General features: G+C 41.6%; 1 protein-coding gene across 1 annotated transcript in view; it reads right to left on the reverse strand.

The window, feature by feature from the left end:
• LOC119886874 (dihydropyridine-sensitive L-type skeletal muscle calcium channel subunit alpha-1-like) overlaps positions 1-16,749 on the reverse strand; it is a 144,395-nt gene that overhangs the window by 70,459 nt on the left and 57,187 nt on the right. Inside the window, exons 10-11 of the mRNA XM_038697844.1 lie at positions 14,558-14,639; positions 11,100-11,260 (exon numbers count right to left, since the gene is read on the reverse strand). Coding sequence (XP_038553772.1) covers positions 11,100-11,260; positions 14,558-14,639 — 243 coding nt within the window. The remainder of the gene's footprint in view (positions 1-11,099; positions 11,261-14,557; positions 14,640-16,749) is intronic.

A 16,749-nucleotide genomic window follows, 5' to 3' on the forward strand; every position in this document is an offset into this window, starting at 1 on the left:
TGTGAGACTGCAGAGCCCATATCTTCATAGAGGCCGGCTCCAACATACCAGAACAAGGATAAGCCAGACACGAGCCGACAGTGTTACGAGCCGACAGAGCGCAAGACTCCGGCCAGATGAGACGAGAGGAACTGCGTTTCCTTCTAAATGTGAAAATGATATTATCATTAGAGCCTGACCGATTTATTGTTATGCCGATATTTTTGGCCGATATGAGCTAATAATAGATAATAAAGATAAATTGGTATCTGCGTTTATAACGGCCGATTTATGAGCTCCCCTGTTGATAACACTGCCCACCACAAAACAAAAGAATCACATGACTGGAGTCTACCGGAGTGTGCAGGGGGCTATGTTCCTGGTAAATTGGTCATTTGTCATGTTAAATACATGACTTGAATAATAATAATAATAATAATAACCCTCCTCACTTCTCCTCTCCTGAAAACATTCATCACCATACTTACGAACCTCTTGTTTGTCATTGTCTCTTCCTGGCTTCCTACCAGGTTACAACAGTATGTTTAATGTTACAATAGTTGAGTGGTGAAGGGTATGGTTTTGACAGACTTGATTGTAGATTTATTTCTGAAACAGTGTGGCAGTTCTGGTGAACGGTCCTATAATTTCTCCGTAGTTCAGCACTTCTAAATATTTTTGATGTGTGACCCTTACATCTCACTGGAACGTTAGGCACATCCAGTGTATGTCCCCCCTCTACATGAAATAGTCACATGAACCACTCTTCATGGATCCTGGGTTGCACCTGGGAGCACGGACTCTGAGAAGGAGCCCACACATCCATAGAAGCCCTGGATACCGGCTTGTCCGGACCCGCCCTACTCTGTTTCTGATTGGTTAGTAGCATGACACTCCTGATTTTACGCATGATCCATGATGATACAGAAATATAAAAATTAATGACAAAAAGCATACTGTCAATATTTTAGAGACCCTCCAAAATTTCACAAATCATGTTTTTAGGGGAGTTCATCTCTTATTCCCCCTCTCTCCCCCGTAGCTTGCATCCTGTCCTCACATCTGGGTCATTCCAGCATACTGTAGCTATTTCTGCTAGAGTTTCCCAAAGCAGTTTTTCAGGTGTGCTATCCCAAGTACTTAGTGCAATCTTATGCAGGATGGGCAGGTACATACGGTTTCCACATATTCGGGATGCACAGAATGAAAAAAAAAAACTGCCTCCTCCATTGTATTTGCACCTTTTGTCATCCACGCAATAATTCTTAGTTAATCATACATAACAGGTACTAAATAACACATGCAATATTTTAGAATGCACACGCACTTTTGTAGTCTTTTTGTAGTCTTTATCCGGGGTGTTAGTAAATAGGGGTGCAACAACTAATTGTTGCCAACAAATTTAATAATTAATTTGTTCATTACGTCATCGGGACGTAACGTCAGTGTCAGCTAAAACAACACAACATCAGGTCATCTGGTATTAACAACTTCATGACCTAAAACCTCCAAAGTGTGGCAGCATTTCACTCTTCTCTCAGCAACAAAGGTTGCTAACTGCAGCATGTGAAAGCTAGCTTCACGCTAAAGCCATGTTACTTCAAGTTATGAGCTGTAATGTTTTCCATACAGTTTCCCGTGGTCAATTAATTGATTGTTAATGGTGTTGTTATCATTGGTCTTGTAAATTCGGCAAATCCAATGCATGACGTTATTTCTTTCTTTGTATAAATATAGTGTCAGTTTGTCCCGGTGTGTTGAGGTACCGGCATGTAAGCTGCTCCTTATTTCTTACTGTCTATGCCTGTTTGGTGGATTTCAGCGGAACTTTCTGTTGCTGCAGCCTTTCTAGTCTTTTTGACCACTCAAAGTGCTTTTACACTACATCTGCATTCACCATTCACACACTGAGCCTAAGTGCACAGAAACTAACATTGACACACTTGATGTACTTTTGAAAGCAGTATTCATTTTACTGTCTTGACTGTTAACCACATGCCTTGAACAACTTCAAGTTTAATAAAAAAATTGATAGCTAAGTGAGATGCATTGTGTAATTTTGCAATTTGTAATAGTCGATTATTCGTTTCAATAATTGATACAATAATCGACTATCAAAATAATCGTTAGTTGCAGCCCTGTTAGTAAATCCGGTCCATTGTGTTTTATTTGAAAATTGACTGGATTCTCTGACTTCCTGCCCGGTTCATCTGCTCTGTGCTGCTTGATGCGGTTTCCGCCAAAAATAGACGGGCAGTGAAAATTGAACTTTAGCTAAACTTGAAAAAAAAAAAAGGAAATCAAATCTTAATCGCAATATCTAGCAGAAAAATTGCAATTACATTTTACTAGTAGTCCTTAACTAGGTACTGTGCATGTGCTACTCCCAACAAAGATCAAAGAAAAGTGAGATGCTTTACTCTGTAGCTAAAACAGAGCACACAGGGTGAAAAAGGTGCTGCAGCATTGTGAAATATGGTATTTTGGAAAATTAAATCATGTAAATGTGCAGATCTGGTGGCGCGGTACTACTGCGACTCAGCAACGTGAGGTCTTTGAAAACAAAAATCGACTGCCTGCTACGAGTACCGTGAGTCATGAATTATGGTGTTCACTGAGACGTGGCTGTGCCCCGTTGTTCCTGACTCATTGTGAGAGGTGGAGGTTTTTTCTCTCATTCGTTCCGATAGGAGTGAGGCGTCGGGGAAAGCCGGGGGGGCATATGTGTTTTTATTAAAGAGATGGTGCAGGCAACATACACTGCGCAAAATTATTTGCAATCCCGATGTTGAACTAATGTGCATGAGCCTAAGACCCTTATATCTGCCCAGGGAGTTTGGCAACATCATCCTCTGCAGTGTGTATGTCCCTCCCAGCAGGAACGCTGACTGTGTACATGTAGGAGGCCCCCGATTATTATTATTTTTTAAATAAATTTTAATAATTAATTAATTACTAATGTCATTATATTAGTTTCTTGAGTTTCTGATTTAAAATTTAAAATATGTACAGTAACTTCAAAAAAGAGCTGCAAAAGAAAAATATTATGTCGGCATGTCAGTCCAGTGACGTTATCACGCAACACCCCGTTAGCGCCGACAGTTGGTGGCAGTTTAGTGCACCTTTAGGAAGCAGCGGCAACCTTCCTACGCTATAGCTAAACAGCTATCATTGAGACACTTTAAAAAAAAAACACGTGTAGACCATGTCATACACGAGGAGGAGGAGGATGGTCGTGAGACACTTAGTGGCTCTGGGAATGACGGTGAAACTGCCACATTTTCATTAAAGTCATGCTAGTGTTAATGTTAGCATGAAGACTGACGCTGCACTCCATCGCCACAGACCGCCACCAGCATCCAAAGAGACAACCGCGACGCCATTGGATCTATCGGCATTGGAGGAACCTGCCACTCAGCCAAAGCTGTCAACATTTCCGGCTACTGTCATAAGAGGAAAACCACGCTCATTCAACAGCAACTGGTATGAGAAATTCAAATGGATTGAATACAGCAAAGAACGGGACGCAGTGTTTTGCAAGGCGTGTAAACATTTTCCGGAGATCCACACAGAGTTTACTTTTATTAATGATGGCTACAAGAACTGGAAACATCTCAGAGAAGCCTGCGACAAACATGAAGCAAGCAAGCCCCATGCTGTGGTGCTAACTAAGCAAAAATCATACATGGTCAGTCATGCACCGCAAAGCCGCGGGACAGTTGTGAACCAGCTGCATGGTGACACCCATCATTTGTGGAGCAAAACAGGGAGCATGTTAAAGTTGTGTTGGACATTGCCATGTTATTTATTATGTTAATAAAGGTAATTTCTTAGAGCTCTTCAAGTTCATGTCAAAATATGCTCCAGAAATTGAAAATAGACTGAACAAGCTGCCCCGAAATGCCACCTTCATGAGCTACCACATCCAGGATGAGCTGCTTGAAGCTGCAGCATCGATCCTACTCTGTAAAATAAAGACTGAACTGCATGGGCAATATTTTGCCATACTTGCGGATGAGTATAAGGATTTAGCTAAACGTGAGCTGGTTGCAGTGTGTGTGCGATTCATACATGGAGGAATCATCAAAGAGCGGGCGGTGGGCTTTGTTGAGGCCTCAGATCTATCAGCGCAAGGGATATCACTGAAAATCCTGGAGGTTCTTCAACCACTCGAACTGGATCCTGCTCTCTGCGTTGGGTTCTGTTTCTGTGTCATGTCGAGGCACAGTTTATTTTGAAAGAAACATTTCCTAAAGCCATCTATGTGCATTGCAACTCTCATCGGCTAAACTTAGTGCTTTGCATTGCCGCTAAAGCATTTTTTTGACACTGTGAATCAAATACACAGCTTCTTCACCGGAGCCCATCGGCACTCTCGGTTGGTGGAGGTACAAAGGGAGATGCATCCCAATCGCAAGGTTATGGAGCTGGAGCGTTCGTGTGATACCAGATGGAGCTCAAAATCAGGGTCAGTGCATAAGATTTTGCAGTTGCTTGATGTACTACTGGAGACTCTGGCTGGATTTTCCGTAACTAGTGGACAAAGTAAAATCGAAGCAGACCAGCTGTTGCAACAGGTGCAAACAAAAAAGTTTGTTTTCATGCTTTTAACGTTTTGCAAACAGTTTGAAACAGCAATTTTGCCACCAAGGGGCTGTAGAGCTCAACGCTGTGTATGACGGACTGTATTTCACTTATTGAAACACTTAGAGCTACATATGCAACTTTCCGAGAGGATTTGAAGGGTGACTTTGTTGAAGTGCTCAGGCTGACAGAAGAGCTGATGGAAAAGCACGAGATAGCTAACTGGGACGTCGTTGCTTCTCGTGAACGCAAGCTGCCTTCAAAGTTTCATGACTCTGTTCAGTTCAATTCAGTTTTATTTATATAGCGCCAAATCACAACAACAGTTATCTACAGCGCTTTTCATAAAAAAGCAGGTCTAGACCGTACTCTATGATGCTATTTACAGAAGCCCAACAGTTCCCTTGGTGACAGAGGCAAGGAAAAACTTCCTTTTAAGAGGCAGAAACCTCGAGCAGAACCATGGCTCAGGGTGGGCGGCCATCTGCCTCGACCGGTTGGGGGTGAAGGAGAGAGAGGGAGAGAGAGAGAGAGAGAGAGAGAGAGAGGCAGTCCTGCAGTCACAGATCCAGACTCCACAGCTCCAGAGCCAGAAAACCTGCAGGAAGTGATAGGAGGAGAGAGGAGAGGGACGAGAAAGCACAAGACTACCAGAAAGGGGAGAAGTTGTGTTAGTAACATGCAATAATGGGATGAGGTTGCATACAGAGGGAGAGAAAGTAGAGGAGAGAGGAGCTCAGTGCATCATAGGAAATCCCCCGGCAGTCTAGGCCTATAGCAGCATAACTAAGGGATGGTTCAGGACTCACCTGAGCCAGCCCTAACTATAAGCTTTATCAAAGAGGAAAGTCTTAAGCCTAGTCTTAAATGTGGAGATGGTGTCTGCCTCCTGAACCTAAACTGGAACCTGGTTCCACAGGAGAGGAGCTTGATAGCTGAACGCTCTGGCTCCTAGTCTACTTTTGGAGACTCTAGGAACCACAAGTAACCCTGCATTCTGGGAGCGCAGTGCTCTGGTGGGGTAGTAAGGTACTATGAGCTCTTTAAGATAAGATAGTGCCTGACCATTAAGAGCTTTGTAGGTAAGAAGAATGATTTTAAATTCTATTCTGGATTTTACTGGAAGCCAATGCAAAGCTGTCAGAACACGTGCTGCAGCATTCTGAATCAGCTGAAGAGTCTGAACGGACTTTTTCGAGCAGCCTGATAATAAGGAATTGCAGTAATCCAGCCTAGAAGTAACAAATGCGTGGACTAGTTTTTCTGCATCATTTTTAGACAGGATGTTTCTGATTTTCGCAATATTACGTAGGTTAAAAAAGGCGGTCCTTGAAATTTGCTTAATGTGAGACTTAAACGACATGTCCTGATTAAAGGTAACTCCAAGATTCCTTACAGTGGTGCTGGAGGCCAGGGCGATGCCATCAAGGGAAACTATATCTTTGGATAATGCGTCACGGAGGTGCTTAGGCCCCAGAACAATAACTTCAGTTTTATCTGAGTTTAACATTAGAAAATTACAGGTCATCCAGGTTTTAACATCCTGAAGGCACATTTGAAGTTTAGCTAACTGATGAGTTTCATCTGGCTTGATCGATAGATATAACTGAGTATCATCTGCATAACAATGAAAGCTTATGGAATATTTCCTGATAATATTGCCTAAAGGAAGCATATATAAAGTGAAGAGGATTGGTCCGAGGACAGATCCTTGTGGAACTCCATTACTAACTTTGGCATTCATGTAGGACTCATCGTTAACATGTACAAATTGAAATTGATCTGATAAATAGGACTTAAACCAGCTTAGAGTGGTTCCTTTAATGCCAATGAAATGTTCCAGTCTCTGCAACAGGATCTGATGGTCAATGGTATCAAATGCAGCACTAAGATCTAATAAAACCAGTACAGAGACAAGTCCTTTGTCTGAAGGAGGTCGTTAGTAATTTTCACTAGTGCTGTCTCTGTGCTATGATGAGCTCTAAATCCTGACTGAAAATCCTCAAATAAACTATTACCCTGTAGAAAGTCACACAGCTGTTTAGCAACTGCTTTCTCCAGAACCTTAGAGAGAAATGGAAGGTTACATATAGGTCTATAGTTGGCTAAAACATCCGGATCAAGTTTGGGCTTTTTCAGAAGAGGTTTCATTACAGCTACTTTAAAGTACTGTGGTACATAGCCTGTTGATAGAGATACATTGATCATATCTAGTATAGAAGTGCTGACTAACATCTTTAAGCAACCTAGTCGGGATGGGGTTGAGGCAGGTTGATGGTTTAGATGAAGAAATTATTGAAGTTAGTTGGTAAAGATTGAGGGAAGCAACAGTCTAAACATATATCTGGTTCTACAGCTGTTTCTAAGGTTCCTGAGTTTAGAGATAAGTTGGTGCCAGTTGAGGGCAGGTCTTGGTGAATTTTGTCTCTAATAGCTAGAATTTTATCATTAAAGAAGCTCATGAAATCGTAACTACTGAGAGCTGTATGACGAGTAGTACGCTGCTCTGGCATTACGGAGGGCCTTCCTATAAGTTTTAAGACTATCTTGCCAAATTAAACGAGAATTTTCCAGTTTGGTGGAACGCCAATTCCTCTCACGTTTCCGCGATATTTGCTTTAATTTACGAGTTTCAGTATTATACCATGGAGCTAACCGTCTTTGTTTTAGTATTTTATTTTTTAGAGGGGCTACAGAGTCCACTGTCATTCGCAGCGAGCCTGCAGCACTATCAACAAGATGATCGATTTGCGAGGGACTGAAATTAGCATAGGAGTCCTCTGTTACTTTGTGACTTGATAATGAATTTAGAGCTGATGGAATCGCATCCTTAAATTTAGCTACAGCACTATCAGACAGACATCTTGTATAGAAATTTTTGCCCAATGGCGTGTAGTTCAGCAATACAAACTCAAAAGTTATCAAACAGTGGTCGGATAAAGAGGGATTCTGTGGGAACACCACTAAATGTTCAATTTCAATACCATATACCAGAACAAGGTCGAGGGTGTGGTTAAAACAGTGAGTCGGTTCATGAACACTCTGAGAGAAGCCAATGGAATCTAAATTCTCAGTGTCCACATGAATATTAAAATCCCCTACAATAATAACTTTGTCCGTTTTAAGGACTAAAGTTGACAAAAACTCTGCAAATTCAGATAAGAATTCAGAGTACGGGCCAGGTGCTCGGTACACTGTAACGAAAAGAATTGGTTGCAGTGATTTCCAACTTGGGTGCGAAAGACCAAGAACAAGGCTTTCAAATGAGTTATAATTTAGTTTAGGTTTAGAGCTGATTAGTAGGCTAGAGTCGAAGATAGCTGCAACTCCACCTCCTCGGCCTGTGCCTCGAGGAATGTGAGTATTAATATGACTGGGAGGGGTGGATTCATTTAGGCTAACATATTCTCCATCACCCAGCCAGGTTTCAGTAAGACAAAATAAATCAATATCATAATCTGATATCAGTTCATTTACTAGTACACCTTTAGAAGAGAGAGATCTGATGTTTAAGAGTCCACATTTAATTTTCCTATTAGTTTGCACTATTGCTCTTGTGGTTTTAATTTTTATGAGGTTTTTATGTACAGCTCCTCTTCTGTTTACCTTTGATTTAAATAATTTCAATGGTCGGGGGGCAGACACCGTCACTATAGGACTTTCACTAAGTAACTCCTGAAATGGAGGAGCAGAGAAGTGTGTTAGACTGCGACTCTGCCTCCTGGTCTCAACTCTGGATTGTCATGGATTTGGTCCACTAATGTGACCACAACGCTGGGAAAGACCTCGGCTGTCAGAAGCAATGAGGATTTAAGGGCCCTGTGGAACTGCATCATTGACCGACAGATAACAGAGTTAAACTGCAGGTTTAAAGACGACACCTATGGTGTAATGGGAGCCTCGGCCTCTTTCGCACCTGGATCTGCCACTTTTGGAGTGAAAAACATTTTAAATGATCCGTGTGCTTTGTATGGCATTGACTTTGCTGATGCTGAACATGCAGTATTCATCCAGCACATCAGTGCAATGCCTTTAACATCCTGCAGCGTAGACAGACTTTTTTCCGCAACAAACAGGATCCAAATGTGCCTGAGATCATCCATGCTGACTAGACGCCTGAACAACTTGGTACTTCTGTCGTTTGAAAGAGAACTTATTGACAGTTCAGATTATGATGACATAATCAGCGTTTTCAACTCAAAGCCCAGGAGACTCCACCTGGTTTAGAGTTCAGATAGGCTACACAGCGCTGTGTTTTTTTTATGCTGGCCCGCCATGGCATTACTGCTGTTTATGAAAGGATGGTCTGATTCGATTTATTTTTATTACTAGGCTATTAAAAGCCTATTCATGTTCAGTTTGGGTGCAGCAACTCATTTAACGAGTTTTATGCAATGTTAGATCTGTTGCTGTTTATTATTTTATGTGTGGCGTCATCTGCCATGCTGTTATCTGTGTTATTCTGCCGGGGGCAGCGGCCCACTTTTTGTCTCCGTGCACGCACTGACTTAACGTTGTGATAGTGTACATGCATGTCACGTGTAATGACAGATAGATCACCTTCAGGTTTAAAGCAGGCGGGAGGGCTGATTGACATGAGTACAAGGCATAGGCCTATTTAAATTCACTACCAATCTGCTATAGTTGACATATTTATCAGGCGTGTATATAAGTTTAAAAAACGAGGCCCCTCCGTATATTCACCAGGCCCACCTATTAATGACGTTCTGTATCCGCCACTGGGTTAAAGACTGTATTAACCGCAAGAAATTTGCATTAAGAACCAGGACAGAGCACAACTGAAAATTGTGCAGAACAGAACTTAATCACTTGCTAAGGTGAAGCCAGGAGGAGACATAAAGAATTAATTAGGGTCTAGGGTTAGGTTAGTGAAGGTAATTACTAATATGACACCAGTTCAAAAATGCATCAGTACCTCTGATGATCTGCAAAAAGCTAATGACCTGAATGACTTCTATCTGAGATTTGAATCTCGGGACTTTTCCTCTGAATAGAAGAATGTTTTAGAGTCAATCTCTGTCACAGAACAGGACACGAGGCTGGTGATAGAACCTCAGGAGGTCAGATTGCTTTTTAAAGACTTATGTACAAAGAAGGCCTCTGAGCCTGATGGAATCTCTGCAGTCCTGCTAAAGACATGTGCAGAGGAGCAGACACCGGCATGGTGCCCCATCTTTCAAAATCAGTAGACTCACACACCATCCCCGCCTTGTGGAAGAATTCAGTAATTATTCCTGTAAAAAAAGCTCGCCCAAAGGTGAGTGCCTGTGGCACTGACATTCATTGTCATGAAATGTCTTGGGAGGATAATGGTGTAATTTCTTAAGCAAGAGGTTGGTGTGTCTTTAGACCCTTTTCAGTTTCAGGGGCGTGGCACAGATGACGCTATTAATAGCATATCACATCTGGTCAGTAAACACCTTGAGGTCTATGCACGCGTTTTGTTTGTTGATTTTAGTTCATGTGACCAAGACTGAGGAGATGGTGCTTGACCCAAAGGCCATAGGTGACACCAGGCCTGTAGTGATCAACAACTTACCCATTACTCAGGATAACTCTTACAAGTACCTTGGTGTACATATCGATAATGCACTTAGCTGTTGAATACTCTCTGCTCCAGACTTCAGCAGAGGATGCATTTTTTATGAAGACTTAGAGTGTGTGGAGTCGAGCATAAATTTATGTTGTTGTTTTATCATGCATGCATACTATAAGATACGGTATCACAGCCTGGTATGGTAACCTGACAGTACAGTCCAAATCATAGATCGATCAAGATTATGAGAGTCAAAAACCATCTGCCCCTCCAGACAATTTATGAGCAGTCGGTTCGGACAGGCAATCCGACCCACATACTTCACCCAGAATTTCAGCTTTTACCCTCTGGTAGAAGATTTAGTGTTCCTACACTAACATGTAGGCTGGCTGTGTTGTGCACTATGTCATTGTGCAATAGTAGGCTATCGGGGTTATGCAATATATTAGTGGTGCAATATCTAGGCTATTGTGATTGTTCAATATGTCATCATGTATTGCACATGTTATGTGAGATGTGTCATTTGTGCAATATGTAGGCTATTGGGATTGTGCAATATGTTATTTGTGCAATAAATAAGCTATTAGGTGCGTGCAATATCTCATTGTGCAGGGGTTGTGCTACATTGCGGGGAATGCAGCCGACAGGGTTGTTCAATCAAAACTGGCATTGGAAGAAGGAGTCAATGTGCTACTATATAGGTAACTGTCTAATGTATATGATAGCATGTGTTGTGTTGCATGAGAATATGTGTTGAGAGATGCTTTATTTCTGTATTTTGTGCTTGTATTTAAGCTGCAGAACGAGTCCAAAACAAATTTCCCTTCGGTGACAATAAAGTATATCTTATCTTAAACCTATTCTGTTACAACCCCTAAATAAAATTATTAACCTGAAAATGATTAAAATTTGACCACTTTAAACATTGATCATGCATTTTAAATGTACAATATGAAATGCATGTGTGTAATGCTCTGACCTTGCCAGTTGGTCAGTCTCTGAGACTGCTTGTGGTGTTCCGTTGCGATGGCCAGTGTATTAAAGAGGACGAGCATGATCACCCACCAGTAGAATAGTCTGGACTTCACATATGCTCTGCATTTACGGCGTAACCAGCGATTCCACTTTCGAGCCAGTTTACTGCACAGAAGAAGAAAGACAAGTTGACTTAAGAGAAATGATGAGTCAAGAAACTCTGAAGTACTAATCCTGCTTAAAGGAAGCTGATTAATGAAAACATACAATCCTTTATTCAAGGAGGGTTAAAATCAAGGGTAACCAGACTGGACTGAAGATGTTGGCCTTGACCCTGCACCACCAAGCTAATAACATACCAACAAGTGCTCGGGCCCAAGAGAAGGAGCATAAACACATGAAGGAGGCACTTAAAGTTTGTGGATACCCAGACTGGACCTTTGTGAAAACTGCCTCAGGATCTATGAAGAACACCAACACTATGGGGGATGAAGAAAAGAAGAGGAAATGCAACAACATCATGATTCAGTATATTTCTGGAGTATAACAAACAAAACATCCCTGTGTTTTTTAAACCCAAGAACACGCTAAGACAGATACTGGCCCACCCTAAAGACTGCACACCCAAACACAAGAAAAGCAATCTAGTGTATGCGGTCCAATGCAGTGAGGAATGCACAGGCCTGCACAGTATATCAGAGAAACAAAACAACCTCTACCCACACGCATGGCTCAACACAGAAGGGACAACTCAGCAGTTTACCTGCATTTGAAAGATAAAGGAAACTCAATGACAACAATGTTCATATTCTGGATAGGGAGGATAGATGGTTTGAAAGGAGTGAAAGAGTGCAAGACCTTCACTCAACAGAGGAGGAAGGGTGAAACACCACTTATCCTCCACCTACAATGCTGTACTCTTCCCAGGAGACAGAACAAACAATTACATTTGGCCTCATGTGACAATGCCAATGCCTGTTGTTCAGACTTCTTGCCTCAGGTGACTCCAACAACCATAACGACTGTTACCACAGCCAGGGGCATTAACGAACCAGCGGTATCCATCACCTTGATAATGACCCCACAGAGGTCAAATAGCTGGGACTCAGTGCCAGTCAGTCAGAACTGAGGAAGCCTCTCGGGTGAGAGCCAAAACGTCTTCAAGTTTCTTCAGTCCAGTTGCCCTTGATTTTAACCTAACCTGTACAATCCTTTCCGTCTTTAGAGAAAGCTGGGGTAGGCAATTTATTTTAGAAGCATCTTTCTTCTATTTGTTAAAATTCTCTTAACATCCCAACAGCAATCAATAATTAAATGCTCTGACTTAAACATAAAAAAAAATCCAGTTTCTATAGCTGTCGCTTAGGCATGGCAAATCATTTAATTCTGATTTCAAATGAAATGACTGGCTGGTCTTCCTGACTGTCTACCTGCCTAACCTGTGTGCATTCTACCTGTGCGCTCACTGCACATGAAAATGTGTTTTGGGGGAGGGGCTTTGTATAGAGGCCTGAAGGTAGGGAGTGGGGTACTTTCAAAATCTAGGGGTGCTTTTCAAGTCTCTTAATTGCATCCACCTTTCCCTCACTTGCGTCTTTCCTTGCGTGTTAGTCTTGCCCACCGGGGATGCATGGAGAGATGCAAGGAAAATATGTTGAGGAAATATGTTTCTAGTGACATGAGACGTCCTTTCCTCTGAAGCATCACATAAAGCGACGTCTGTTTATGATGACGGCGGCAGCTGATCACAGCTGGATCAGTCGGCTCTAACAGCTGTAGAGACTTTTTTGGAGTTTGTGTCTATATACATGTGCACTGTATTGGTACTAATAAAGTCTCCCAGTTCTTAGTGCAGAGCAGCATGATTCTCTGTTACCTGTTAACAAACACCTGCACATGAATAATTACAGGTTTCTGTATGTCCTGCTCAGAGGCAAAGGATCATTTCTACTGGCACAATGCTGATATTATCTGCATTTATATTTATTGATTCTGATGTGAATTCGTTTGAATAACCCAGAATATGATCATGGTGTCTTTGGATTTATTAGGCTAAATGTTTCAGGGAAATTGAAACGATGTAACTTGTGTCAAAGTTGACACTCAGTTTTAGGCTTTCCATTTATTTCCTCCTCTGATATCCTTTAACACTACTGCATACATTTTATTTGCAGGTCACGTCACTTGTCACCGATCGATCACTGCGTTCCATCATATCAGTCCCGACGCTTTTTTTAGTGCAGCAGCTTTCATTCATACTTTTATCAGCTGATTTTACTCGCGGAGCTGCCGGCTGCTTTCATCAGATGCTTTGCTCACTTCATTAGATACTTTGGAGCAGTTTAGTGCCCCACTCCTTACGTGTACTATGTTTTATCGTCGTCTATTTGGACTAAACACAGAAATGATTCTTGTCTCCATAATAAAAGTTGATGGGAGAAATACAAGAAAGATCTTTCTAATAAATAAATAAAGTTGTGTGTGGGGCTTTTGTTGTTCAGACCTGCAATGAACACAGATTTTAACAAGACAGTGAATCATAAAACAACTCAAATATAAGACTTTTCAGCGATACACTTGATTTTAATCTGTCCTGATGTATCAGATCATTCCAATCAGCTGCAACGTCCAATCATTAACGGCTACCCAATAAATGGGCATAAATGGGTCATTAAAAGACTTCCGCACAGGATGCACTAGTGTATTCTCGCTCATAGCTCCTCAGAGCAAATAAGAGCTTTGGGACAACCTGTAAGATGGCGGAGTGGAACAACTTCCAGTTCAAGTGAGGATCGAGGAGCGAGGAAACGACAAATAAGAGACTTGAGAAGAACCCTAGCTGTCTTGCTATTTTCTCGAGTGTTGCCTACCCCAGCTTTAAATAGAGATTTCCTGGGTAGAATACATCTCTGAACATTAAATGGTATAGGTAATTCCTGACACCTGAAGAAAGGAGGAAAGGAGGTGGCAGAAAGACCCCAGGAAGGGGAGTGCAGTGCAATTTTTTTCCAACATCCTTTGCACTGTGCTCCATCACACTGTGTAAATGTATGCATGTATGTGTATGTGTACCTGTATATCTCATCCACCTCCAACATGTACATAATAATAATATAGTAATAATAATAATAATAATAATAATAATGATAATAATAATTTACTCTTTCATCCTTTGCACTATGCACTGTCTATATTGTTTTTGTTTATAGAGTGTATATATGTGTTCTCTATACTGCAGCCTGTGTATGATTTTATCATTGTATTTTTGTATGAGTAAGCACATCGTGAGCAATGAACAATCCAGAGTCAAATTCCTCATATGTGTACACATACCTGACAAATAAAGCTGATTCTGATTCTGAAATATGATGTCATTCTATGCAATTCATGACTGAACCTTCCATTCAACAGGGTTAGGGTTAGGGTTAGCCATACTGTAAAGATGACATGTGCACTACTGACTAGTAATAGATGATCAGCTGCATTGTGTCCATTTTGCTGACACTTCCGGTCTCTGATCCTCCATTTTCCGCAGTGAGCAGGCCTGATGAAAACACACACACACACACACACACACACACACACACACACACACACACACACACACGTGTGTCATACAGTTAGAAATCAGTGCACATATTTCTGTGTCAAAAGCCAAGCAAAACCGATCTGGATGAGATCTGGATCACTTAACTGAATTTACATTAACATATGGAGCAGCTCTTAACATAACTAGAGCTGAAATTACTCTATATAATTAATGAATTGTCTTATCAGCTTATCTTAGTAAGTAAAGTTCATAGTACTGTGTGTTACAGTTTTTTTCAATTGCTAACCTGCAGTTGTTGTGTTTCTGTCACTAATTGTGATCAGTGTGTTATGGTAAAGAAGACTGGCAATGAGTATGTTAATCCTTAAGTTTACAACTTTGATTAATTCATAGTTTTCAGTCACACAACGGCTGACGCCGCGACTCCCCCGTAGAGACGCCGCAAAAGCAGTTACATTTATTTGGATCACCTCTCAACTTAAAAGAAGAAAAAGAAAGATATGAACACAAAGTGTTGGGCACTTCCGATCCATGTTACAGCATCCGCTGCCGCATTTCTATCGTTAAAAAGCGGCAGGTCCCTGCCACCGCTCGACTGCGGTAATGTTTACGTTTACCTTGTGGGGAATCCCTCACCTAACACAGCTCAGACTTGTCTCTTCCTTGATTTGTGCATCAGAAAGTACAACTACCATCCAGCATTTTGGCAATGCAAAAGTAAAAACTCATAGTAACAGTGTATCACTTGCTTCCTGGTTGGCAGGCAGCAGAAAATAACGTATTTGTTTACCTCCAAATGACCGTTTTTCATGGAATGTGACGTCACGTGAAAACTATGAATAGGAGTTTTGACAGGTGTGCCAGACTGGCACAGTCCTGTACATTCTAATTCTATTCCCCGAATATTCTGTGGTGTGTGGTCTTACCCTGTCCCTCTTGGTCATTGTCCATAACCTCAGCCTGAGTGATCCACTCCATATAGCCCTTGAGGTCTTCATCCAGCTGCTGAGTCTCCCTCAGCTTCTGAAACTCTCCACGGGACTTGGCCTTCTCCCGCTCTTTTGTGAACTCACTAGTGGGAAACAAGAAAACCAAGACAGAGAACAAAGTGAGAAATAATGTGAAGAACAGACACAAAGATGGCAGGGAGAAATGTCCAGAGCAAAGGGTAAATCATGATTGTGTAAAAGAAATGAATGGATGCGTGTTCCTACCACTGAGCACACCCAGAACCAGGTTAAGCACGAAGAAGGAGCCAACCAGGATAAGAGTGGTGAAATAGATCCATGGCCATTCCATTCCTATAGCATCATTAACCTATCAGAAAAAGCAGTCTTTTGTCTTTATCAAAGAAATCTGTAGGTAAGTGTAACTAAAAACCAACAACTAAAAGAACACTGCTACTAACAATGTATTTACTGTGGAGATGTCTCTTACAAAGAGTCAGACAAGAATATCAATATTATTCTTATCTTTATGCATAAAAGTAGGTCTAGGACTCGTTTTGCCAAGGTTTCAAGTAGGTAAGTAGGTCAACACACACACACACGCACACACACACGTGACCTCTGCTCAGGTTGATGCTGGGTGGCACTATGCTGGGAATTAAGTGAAATCACCAACTTGGGGAATCAAAATATTCAATAAAAATAACATGTCTATAACCAGCGGTGCATAACTTTTTTGATCTGGTTCTCAAGGGAGCACCTGGAGATGCTGCTTGGTACTCACACTTACATGTGCACTTATCCTACAAGCTGTCATCACTTTCCTCCTGACTGCTTCCTCACTATCTTCTTTTCTCTCGAACATGGTAGATGAGGATGTAGGCCTGCTTCTTCACCTGGTTAAGCCTACCGTTGCATCCACAAGTCAACAGCTGCTTTGGGTCAAAGTCTCTGTTGTCATCGACAAATGAATGTGCATCAGAGATGAGAGGCGTGGGTCTAACAGGCAGGATCTGTATTTGCTTTTGATTATTTGAGACATGAAAATTCCTCTTGCATGCAGAACTCTCAGGGGCAGTGGTGAGTGGATACCACAAGGACTTTCTGAGTGTGGTGTAGATATGTGGATTGCTTGTCTTGACTATGTTGATCAAGTC

Source organism: Micropterus salmoides, unplaced genomic scaffold (genome assembly GCF_014851395.1).
Source record: "Micropterus salmoides isolate LMB-PRFRI ecotype aquatic unplaced genomic scaffold, ASM1485139v1 Ms_hic_scaffold_4, whole genome shotgun sequence".
NCBI lineage: Eukaryota > Metazoa > Chordata > Actinopteri > Centrarchiformes > Centrarchidae > Micropterus > Micropterus salmoides.